The sequence below is a fragment of the Solanum tuberosum genome, unplaced genomic scaffold, assembly GCF_000226075.1.
Source record: "Solanum tuberosum cultivar DM 1-3 516 R44 unplaced genomic scaffold, SolTub_3.0 scf00150, whole genome shotgun sequence".
NCBI classification, from domain to species: domain Eukaryota; kingdom Viridiplantae; phylum Streptophyta; class Magnoliopsida; order Solanales; family Solanaceae; genus Solanum; species Solanum tuberosum.
Genome location: NW_006239073.1, coordinates 884,597 through 896,396, shown reverse-complemented (window position 1 = coordinate 896,396; position 11,800 = coordinate 884,597). Strand labels below are relative to the sequence as shown.

At 29.3% G+C, this 11,800-nt stretch overlaps 1 protein-coding gene across 1 annotated transcript in view; it reads right to left on the bottom strand.

Annotated features, from left to right (window-relative positions):
* Window positions 1–2,376, bottom strand: part of LOC102593036 (sulfate transporter 3.1-like) — a 6,143-nt gene extending 3,767 nt beyond the window's left edge. The window contains exons 1-5 of the mRNA XM_006352700.2: window positions 1,945–2,376; window positions 1,644–1,851; window positions 1,375–1,546; window positions 1,019–1,084; window positions 450–563 (exon numbers count right to left, since the gene is read on the bottom strand). Coding sequence (XP_006352762.1) covers window positions 450–563; window positions 1,019–1,084; window positions 1,375–1,546; window positions 1,644–1,851; window positions 1,945–2,302 — 918 coding nt within the window. The 5' untranslated portion in view covers window positions 2,303–2,376. The remainder of the gene's footprint in view (window positions 1–449; window positions 564–1,018; window positions 1,085–1,374; window positions 1,547–1,643; window positions 1,852–1,944) is intronic.
* Between the last annotated feature and the right edge of the window lie 9,424 nt (window positions 2,377–11,800).

Here is an 11,800-nt window from a genome sequence, read left to right as displayed (position 1 = left end):
TATATAATTATTATCCTACTGATATTCCATCACTAAGCTATAAATGATAACCTAATACCTTCAATCAAACACAAACACAGAATAAAATAATTAATCCTACATTTATTAAAAGTATTTTTGGATCTCAACAAGCCGCAATGCTAAAGTTCTCATTTTACTCTATTTAGTAGTACTACGATTGAAACCCGTGAGTGACAAGACACAAATGAAAACACTTAATTTGTTGTCGTTTTTTTGTCTTTGAGTGCGACCAATTTTATCAAGGACAAACGACTACAGCTATCAATCAGAAGCGTCTTGTTCATGAGCTGATAACTAATGTCGTGCAAGTATCACGCCTAACCAATTAATTAACAAGTCTCTTGTTCATGTTTTATGTACTTTTTTACTAGTAAAATGTAATAACAACTGACCATGTATATAACTTAAATGGAATTAAAAATTCTTACCACAGCAACACCGTGTTTTTCAGCATGCGTTATATAAACGAGAATAGTTCCCAATATGACAGACGTCAATGGCGCCATTGCTGATACCCAGAACAGCTTTGGTCTCTTCTGGCTCTGCATGCATCAATCTTATCTCCGTTAGTATATTAATTAATGTCCATTTTTTACTACTATAAAATATAGTAGCACTAACTATATGTTTATAAAAACAAAATATAAAATTAAACTTTGACGAAATTAAGGACAATTTCGCTTTAATTTGTTAGCTTTTTTTTCGGAGTGGGAGTAGGTGTTAAGTGGAGGAGAAAATTAAAGTCATGATTGTCTATAAATTACATTTTTTCGGAAGACTTAGGAAAATTTGTTCTATTTTGCATCATGTGTTTGATATCCACATTGGAGCTTAATTAATCCATATTCGCGTCCCATTCAAGCAGGAATTTTTTATATCCGAAAGATATGAAAAGGTAATTGGGGATTGCAAGTCTAAAGTGTTTCAACTTTTAGTAGACTGCTTTTGAGTTGTGGATAGTCAAAAAGGTAATGAAAGTCAGTTTGTGTATGCTTACCAAAAATTTGGCGAGCATCAAGTAGAAAAGGAAACAAAATCCCAGCACCGCACTTTCCCATCGCCACTGCAATTATTTATTTATATGAAAATCATATGATCAGTAAGAAAGTAGAGTAACAATTACTATAAGCGAACAGCCAGAAAATAATCTGAAACTTGTACTACTATATTCACTTTAGATCAACTCAAATCCTATTAGTACACTATAAAGTTTGATACGATAAAGAATAATAAATCGAAAAAGCTACGTACGTAGTATAAAAGAAAAGAGTATATATTAGTAAAATCTAAAAATTCAAATAAATTTAAAATCTTAGCTCCGATGACATGTGACATAGAGATTGAGAGAGGTACCGCGTGAGTTTGTGAAAATACAGAACGTAAGACAGAGACAACATCAGTGGCATGAGTAAAATGTTCAAGACCAAGTATTCCTTTTAATTGCTGGAGTATCACTACTGTAGCTGCTCCTCCCATAAATCCCACAATTGTTGCATGTGATAGAAAATCCACTATAAATCCCAGTCTAGAACAAAACAAAACATTCCTTAATTATAAAGTAGACTTTACGATGATTGCATATCTATCCAGTATATTTTTACACCATGTTAAATTACACTAACCTGAAAAATCCGAGTGCTAATTCGAATAACCCGGTGAAGAAAGTGGCAGTGAAAGCAAGATGAAGATAAAGTGTTGGATTTTCAGCAGGGTTAACTTCAGCTCCCAACATAGAAGCCATGAGAAGAGATCCAACAGCAACTGTTCCCACTGCTAAATCTCTTGAACTTCCCATTAATGCGTACACTAATGGTGGAATAAAACTTGAATCTGCACAACCAAAATATATAAATAAATTAAATTTACTACGAACGAAAAATCACACTAGATATGTACGTATAATTAAAAGATGACATGACATACATAGGCCAAGTATAGGTGGCAAGTTCCCCAGCTTAGCATAGCTTATTCCTTGAGGAATAGCAAGACTAGCTATTGTTATTCCAGCAATAAGATCTGCTTTGAAGAAACCAAAATTGTATCTTGAACCCCATTCAAAAATTGGAAAAAAATATTGAACTCCAAGTATAAATTTTCTCAATGGTTTTTGGTTCTTGAATTGCTTAAGTGGATCATCTGGAAATAATGTTTCCTTCACTGTATTTTTCAATGACTTGAAAAAAGGCTGTGGTGGAGGAATTTCAACTCTGTGTATCCCTGTGTTTTCTCCATTATTATTATTCATCATTGATGGGTATCCATAATTATCTGCGTTACCCATTTATGGATAATTAAGGACTTAATTCTGCAAAGCTTTGAAAGAAGGAATTTTGGTTGGAGTGAATAAAGGATAGTATATCGGTTGCTTTATATAGAGAGGTATATATGTTAAAAGGACTGTTTCACACTTTTTTCTAGTGGGCTGCAAGGGTAACGGGGACCAATTGTATAATTCTTTCTGTATTTCTATGTCGTGGGTTAATTAACCCTATAAATTACAAATAAAAAGAAAAATAACACAAGAATTTAGCAAGATTTGACTAAATCTAATTTTTTAGACATGCATAAGCAAAAAGAACTTCCACCTGCATTATCTTCCTACCGATGTCATACTAGACTCTATTATGACCTGAGGGTGACTGAACTACATTTGTGAAATAAAAAAGAAAATTCCATTAAGAAAAAAAGTAAACAATGTTTTTAAATCGCAACTATAATAATTTCTATATACGATTATATAGATCACACTTGTCCCAAACCTATAAGAAAGAGATTTTCCTAATCATACCAAGACAATGAGTTTCCTAAATCAATACCAGAAATTTATGAGTTTCCTAAATCGGTGAAAAAATTCATAATTAACTAATTATATATTGGAATTCATAACTTGTTTGAATAGTGTGTTTATTCGAACAATAGATGTATGATATGTTGTTCTAGATTAATTTATAGGTGAAATAGGATTTGATATTGATAGTCAATTACTTTAGTTCATATCTAAATAAAATTTGTAATCAAGATAACATTAAATATATTTTCTAATTATCTTTTTCATATGGAGTAATATTTAATATTTATATTGAAATCTAATTATATTCTTATTCTAAATAAAATTCTTTCATGAAAATTATGCTTTTAACAGAAGATATCCTTTTTGTTTTAATCTTCAACCGCCACAAAGACAGCTATCAAACTTTTACTACTGATTTTTTCCATTTTGTCTCCCTCCCTAACACCAGGAAGCAAAGTGCTGGTAGCTGACGTATTTTAATTTTTTTTACCAAAAAGAAGAAAAAAGATTTACTTAATGATGTGTGCTTTAGTTTTTTGCTCCAATTCCATTTTGACACTTTGCTAGTACATCATTGGGTTTACTTTTCTTTTTTTTCTTTTTTCGTAGATATTTTTTGAGTGTCAAATGGCATATATATATATAAGACATGTTTATAATTTAGAGAGGATCTTTTTGCATTATTAATCAGATCATACATTTAATTTAGACTACTGATTGAAAAGTTTTTATTTTGATATTCCAGGACCCATTAGCATCATTTCACTCCAGCACATTGAGTGATATTTCAGAAAAAAGAAGGCAGACGACGCAGACTCCGGTCAATAATAAATCAAAAAATTAGTCAAGTAACTATTTATGACATGTTAAATTAAGGACGCCAAATCAGCAGATTAGACTGAAAATATAAATTAAAATGAAATGAATTGATAAAGGGAAACTGAACTGAATTAAAAAGGAACAATTAATGAATCATAGCTTGATACGCTAAACTCTTTAATGAATTGAGTTAATCAATAAATACGAATTAATACCTAAGTAAAAACTTAAAACAAATTAGGCCAGTTTTGTAACCTCCGTGCTCCGTGTTAGTTATAGTTATTTGCTCCTACTCATTATGCATCACGCACTATCAATTAATCAGCTTTGAACTTTATCAATTAAGCCGCTAATCCTGATATTTTGCAAGTGCTAGTTGTTACTCATCACAATTCAAACTACCACTAAAGCTATCTATGTGAAAAAAGGTAAATTAAGGTGGGTAATAATGCAAAAATATCTAGTAAACCAGTATTATAGTTGTGTAAGTGTGAGTTAATTTTAAAAATATCTAGCAAACCACTTTTATAGTTGTGTAAGTGGGAGTTAATTTCATGGATGGTCACTCAACTTTTACTTTATTGAGTCAAAGTAAAAATTAAGTGACCATCAGTAAAATTAACTTGTCAATTTTTCCATCGACTTGATCTGCACCACCACGTTGAGAAGTATAAATGATTTTTCACTCTTTAAACAATAAGTATGAAATAAATGGGGTCTATGCGAGACGACGCGGATCAAAGATATGCAGACTTCTATAAAAAAATAAAAATTGATGCGGTGTCAGAGGGTTACGCATCTGCGCGGATTTAAACTTATTTTTAATTTTTTTTATTTGAATCACAAATATTAATAGATATAAATGAAAATCATATATAGTTACGATCTATTTTGTGTATATCAATTTCTAGCATAACATTTATTATTTTCTTTAATATCAACTATATCTCTAAATCTACCCAATATTAAAGAATTGAAAAGAACAAATTAAAATGAAAAACTTATATTCTGTTCATTAAATTATCCTCTCAATAAAATTATACTCTACTCAGTAAAGGAGATTCTGATAATGAAAAGAAATGAAGAATAGAATAAGTACTTCTTATTTTATTCTTTCCAAGGTCATTCAATTAGATTCTTCAAGCTAATTATGTACAATTTGATAAGTGATCACTGGAAGAAGCTTTCTCAAGTTTAAAATATTTGAATTCTAACTTTATATTTTTTGCACTACTCAAATCAGTAGATTATAAGCGCAGCAGGGGACGAAATAGGAAAAAAAATTATGCAGGACTGGCCGGAGCTTATATGGATTTATTTGTTCCCCAAATCGCCCTGTTCCGTTTTTTATCCCTACAATAAAACCTTGAGGAGTCGATCTTCGAATATTACAAAATTTATTTTTCATCTGACGAATAATCCATATGTATTTTTTCACTTTCACATTTTCATATAATTTATTGTGCAATTTGCCTTTATAATTGATTTGAATTTCGTTTGCTTAACTCAAGACGGATCCGTGACCTATACGGCCATTAAGTTGCGTGTTTGCTTTTTGCAACTGGAATAATATTAATTAAATAACATACTATATCAAGGTGGTATTTGGATGATTAATGATTTTCTCAAAATATTTGCATCTGGTCTTGTCTATTTACAAATCACGTTTGATTTACTGATCAACAAAACAATATATACGACAAATTCATTAAGAAAAGAAGATGAGAAGACAAATTGCTCAAATTAATTAACAATAATCCAGTGAGGAAGCTGCAATCAAATTGCTCAAATTAATAGAATAACACTTAAGAGTTTTGTTGGAATATAATTAAGTAAATAAAAGTGTGTGTTTTTTTATTGTTTAAATTTTTAATTGAGACAGACGCACACACTTTAAAATAATATTGAGATCAAATTTAACCGTCACCTATTAATCATATCATATTATATATATACATATATATATATAAAAGAAAATCTTAGACCCGCCTATGTGGCGCCACCACAAATCAGAATTTTCTTTTAATTTATTATTTACAAAACTAGCATTCCCCTTTCATGAAAAGTTGTGAATTTTTTGAAAAATTGTGACTTTTATGAAAAGTTGCGACTTTATTTTTTATGAAAAGTTGTGATTATTATAAAAGATTGTGACCTTTCCGAAAGGTTGCAACTTTTTCCAAACAGTTGTAACATTTCCGATAAGGCATGATAAACATTTGTTCACACTACCCTTTGTTGTCTATAAATAGAGGGATTTCCTCTCATTTTAAAACAACGAAAATTCTGAACCTCTTCTTCTTCTCCTTCACAATTAAATATTTGTGTACTTTGCTTCTGTTGAGTGGCTCACTGACACCATTGCTTATGTTACAGATCCTGGTATGTATTTTTACAGTCATTAATTTATGCTAATATTATTAAGGATAAATGATAAGATGTAATAATTTTCATTTTCCTTTACATTATTAATGTTTGTTATTACGTAATCTTGTATGTACGATAATATAGTGTTTTAGTTTTAATGATTAATAGGTTTTAAGTATGATGCTAAATTTCCGCGCGAAACACGGATAATTTTACTAGTTATTATAAAAAAAAAATCACTGACCATAAAAAATAAAATAAATAAAAAACTCGCACATCACATACTTCAACATTACTTTTTGTTTTATTTTTATCTAATATTTGATCGTATTACAACTCGATTAATTTTAATATATACCGCATAGAACTCATTCGGGGAAGCGGCTCTAAAAGTCCTCAGAAGATGCTTATAGGGACCGTAACTTCACAAAGCATCAATCCCTAAAACAATTTTTTTATATATTAAAAAAAAGGGCTAGCTAGCGTGACTCATGCTGCATGAATAATTACAATTTAGAGTATATATAATTATATATAGATTTATTTAATCTCGTGATTCAGAAAAATAAAATACAAAAAGAAAAACGAATCAATGACTTTGACTTGGGAATTCTATGGGAAATGACAAAATCCAACATATATTCTTTTAATATCTTCTTAATATTCCTGATAAGGATTCTTCTGTTTAATTAGGCACTTGGTTTGTCATTAATAGTTGAATTCGTTAATTTGGCACTTAAATCCAACTAGACAACTTAGACATGAGGCTAGTGGAATTCAGTACAATATTTTACATTTTAATAATATGTTTTTTTATAGATAAGTTCTTAACTCTATTCAATTCTTGCTTCAAAATTCAAATTAGTCCTCAATATATAGCTAACTATTAAACAAATAATATTTGATTTATAAAAGTCAAATTGTGAAGTGTGAATGAGAGTATGAATGTGGATGAAACTTTATGAACCTATACAGTAATATACTTTAGTTTATAGGCGTACATGGATCACTTAAAATAGGTTGAGTTAGTAAATGAGGAAGAAAAACTTTTTCAAAAATTATTTGGGCTAAATTTAAATTATTTTAGTACTTAATTTATTTTTTATTATTATATCAAATTAAAATGTATTTTAAAAATATTCAATAAAATTTCTCATAAATCAATTTGAGCTAGATATCAACTAAAATTTTGATGGGCTAAACTTATATATGAAAAGAATAACAATCAACTCAAACTTAAATGAATTGGAAGGACTATGATTCCGTAGGATAATTTTGTCATTTCAACTTAAGACTTTGTTTGTTTATATTAAATGAAGGCTTGAATCTTCATTATTTAAATTTTTATTTTATATACACACCATTTACTTAAAGATTTTTGTAAATGTACTTTCCATTATAACGATAAAACAATTATCACGGTTATAACTTTTGATACACATACAATTACAATCGTCCAACCATTAAATTATTCTATCATCATTATCAACCACCATTATTATCCATTTTTAGCACCAACTTCTATCTCACAACCACAACTATCACCACAACGATTACCATCAACTACCACTAATGACCCTCTTATGTCACGTCGCCATACAATCATTAATGTCAGGCACCTCCAACAAAGGAGCGCTTCATTAGACAAACAATTTTAATTTGTCTATATACTACAAAAATAAATAATTTTAACTATTTAATGTCCGAATAAATAGATAAATATCCTAATTAATAATTCAAATATTCATTCAATTTTAGACAATTTAATGTTAAAATATAATAGTAAATGAGACGTAAATATTTCCTCCCTGCATCTTTTCCCAACCTTAAAATCTCTGTCCTGTGAATATTCTCAAAGGTCACTTTTATAAGAATAAATAAAATCGTCCAGAAATATCGGAAATTAAACTTGCTTATAAAAGTCACTAATCCTTGTTTAATTTGCATTACGCACGAGTATATTAAGCCACCATGCATATAGTTTATAGGATACTCTTTATATGTTTATTTTTCAATAAATTAAATGCCCTTTTATCAATAAAAGAAGGAAAATAAAATCCTATTTAAATGTGATCATCGACACCCCATTATCCGATTACTGCTACTTTATTGCCCTTCATATTAATTAATCATTGTTTTTTCCTTTAATTACTTAATTCCCCTTAAACTGAAGAGTGCGCTTTAATTTAATGGGAATATTAAGAATGACTGATTAAATTATTTATAAGTTATACATTAAAATAATTGAAGAGAATCGTGAATATTTTGCACTAATCAATGGCCAATTTAAATATTTAATTTCTTTTGTTCGTAGAAACGTTATCTTTCTTCTTTTCCAATATCTATACAATCTAGTAAATCATATTGTATAATACATTATGCATATTGGATTAAGCACGAGAGGACAAGTGAACATATTTACTTTAAAAATACGAATTAACAACCAACAAAATTTGATAGATAAATAGTAAAATTTATCAATAAAGTTATTTAGCAACGAATTAACACAAATATTTTTTTAAAATGTTAACTATGAAGTACATAACTAATTTTAATTTTTAATTTGTTATAGTTATATATAACTTTGGACAATGTTTTTGTTGAAGAATGACAAAAGTCTCATATTGGTGGTCAATGAGATGGGTGGACTCCTTATAAGGTTTGGGCAATCCTCCATCCTTTGAGTTAGCTTTTGGGGTGTGAGTTAGGCGCAAGACCTAATTTCACATGGTATCAGAGCCAAGTTCCATCTCACCCAATGTTGGGACCCCCCAACAATTAAAATTGCTGACGCAACAAATGCTAAGCACAAACGTGAGGTAGGATGTTAATGAGATGAGTAGAATCCTTATAAAACTTATACAATCCAGTCCTCCTCCCTTTGAGCTAACTTTTGATGAGTGAGTTAGGCCTAACACCTAATTTCACAGTTTTGTGGTGACTAATTTTCAACACAATAATCATTTTATCTTGGCCAAAGTCATCTCCGGCTTCCTAAAGTTGTCCGCATAATTCATTTGAACACCTCAACTAAGGCTAGTACCTATTAGACACTCTAATATTAACAAATCTGTACTTATTGAATACAAAATGATAATAAGCTTTTAAAATATTGTGTGTAATTCACGCACACTATCTTTAAAAAGTAACCAGTAAAACTGCAGCATGTGGCAAATGACCCCAATCTAATGAATATTCAATTTAAAAATAAAATAAAAACTCCAACCATTAATAATCCAAAAAATTAATTAGCAAAAAGGGGGAAAAAGAAAACCCCCATCCCCCCACAAACCCACCCACCCACCTTTCTTCTTCTTCCCTTCACCGGTCATCCTGATTCTAACAACAAATCCCGATTTTCCGACGATAACAAAAAGAAGAAAAAAGAAAATCTCCCCCACCCGCTCCCCCAAATCCACCCACATAATCATTTGTCTTATCTTCTTCTTCTTCATCCTCTGTTACTTGTCATTTTCTATTCCTTTGAAAAGATTAATTTTTTCTTTCTTGTAATAAACTATGGGCTATTGAAATCAAGTCTAATGCAAATAGTGAAATAAATTATGAAGCATGATAGATTAATGGAGTGATTGTTGAGATTTTTTGTGAAAAATAAATCGACGTTGATAAATTATTTCAAAATCGATAATGAAGAGAAATCAAGAGGATTCAAATGAATTATATCAGATTTTCTGATATCATTTTAAATAAATGGTTGGTAATGTTTGTTGATCGAAGTGATCGGAAATAAAGATGGACAAAAGTTGCTTTTATAATTTCGATGTCCCATTTTTTTTCTTGTTGCAAATTCTTGCAAATTCGATTAACAAATTCAATTTCATTTTATAAAGAGTAAAACATAAAAACGTTGAGAAAAAAGAAACAGAATTTAAAAAGCTTAAAATGGGGTGAAGAAGAAGACTATTGGTATAGCCTACAGGGGTGGGGTTGCTTTCTTTTTGGGTTAAAAACATTATTTTAAATTAAAAAACTTTTTAGTTATTTTAATTAATGCGTGCCAGTCATTAGGACAAAAAAAGTAAAGTTTATTCTAAAAAAAAAATAATTTAAAAATTGGGACATATTCACGCGCTACTAGACAGTGAGATACACTTATTTTGCCACATCAACATTTTGTGCTTAATAGACAGATGTTTTGAATTATTTAAGTGTTTAATAAGTACAAGCCTTAGTTAAGATATTTAAATAAATTATGGGAATAACTTTAAGGGACCGCATATGACTAAAGTCTTTTATCTTTATAACTTTAAGAGCCATTCACACAGTGAGATCATTTTCGATTTTTCACACAGTACTTCAAGTGTTTTAATGCCTATCTTGTCGTGCAGTAAAAATCATTGTAGTTTTTATATATATGAGAGTCAATCATAAGAGCATTATCAAAAAATTCATACCACAAGCTTTTATGTTACTCGGCGAGAAAACACAGTTTTATTTTTAGTTTTATAAGGACGATTAAATCATTACTAATATTTGACCATATGTAATAAATGATTTTATTTAACAAGAAATATAATTATTTTCAAATATATTCTCCGTCCGCTTTTAATTGTCATGGTTTCTTTTTTTAGAGTCAAACGATAAGAAATTTGACTTATATTTGACGATGTATTTTTGCATCATATTGATATGTAAAAAATTGCAATTTATAGTACTTTTAATATAGTTTTTGAATATCTAATTTTTTTTTTATAATATTAATGTAATCTAATTTAACTTTAAAAATTAGTCAAATTGACTTATGAAAAGCACGATGGACGAAGGGAGTAGAGTATATTATTCTTATTCGAAAAAATTAATGTCAAGTAAAATGGAACGTGGTGTAATAATTCAGTATTTGCAAATACATACCACACTTCCCCACATGCATGCTGAACTTTAGTACGTATTGGACTTATCGAAATTCTTATTTGAGAATCATTTCAGCTCAAATAATGTTATTTAATCATACGTTTCAACTTTGGAATTATTATTTTTTCTGAATTTCAACTAAGTATTATCCAAACACCTACATATATCATCATCGGCCCATGAATATTCATTGACCTAATGATTTCTTTTGCTTGAATTATTTGGTTGACTTTGATGAGACGACCCATAGCTTTCCCTCCTTATATTTGGTAGGATATATATATATTAGAAAAAACATAAATTAGTTATGATATTATTTAATTTTGCTTGATACAGGATTTTCTAACGAATACATATATTAGCTATACACCGTTATTTAAGTATTATATAGAGAGTATATATAATTGATACATAACAAACCATATTATTAGCAATACAAACTACTTCACAAAGATTATTGATACATGAATAAGCATAATTAAAGACAGAGTTATCCTAATTGATATACCAAATCAGATAATGTATAAGAACTCTATCGAACGACCATTTGAGAGTGAAAACAGTGATGAGCTCTTCAATTGTGTGAAACGACATTAATAATATTATGAATGGCTAGAGAAATAATGTTGTCGCTTCATTTGTGTGTTTAGTCATATAATTATGGTAGAAAGATCGAGACAGTATACTGTTGTGAGGAGTATTAATGGAGTTAGCAATAAGCAAAAATAATAATATACATGTAGGTAGGAGTGGATCAAATAATATTCATTTGTATATAGTGTGGATAAAAAATGGAGTGTCATGCATGGGATACAATGATGAAAGAGGGATGTCGACACATTCGATACTATTTCACAAAAGTTCTCATTAATTATATATATAAACAATATATGTACACTATGCATGTATATATACAACGACTAAATACGA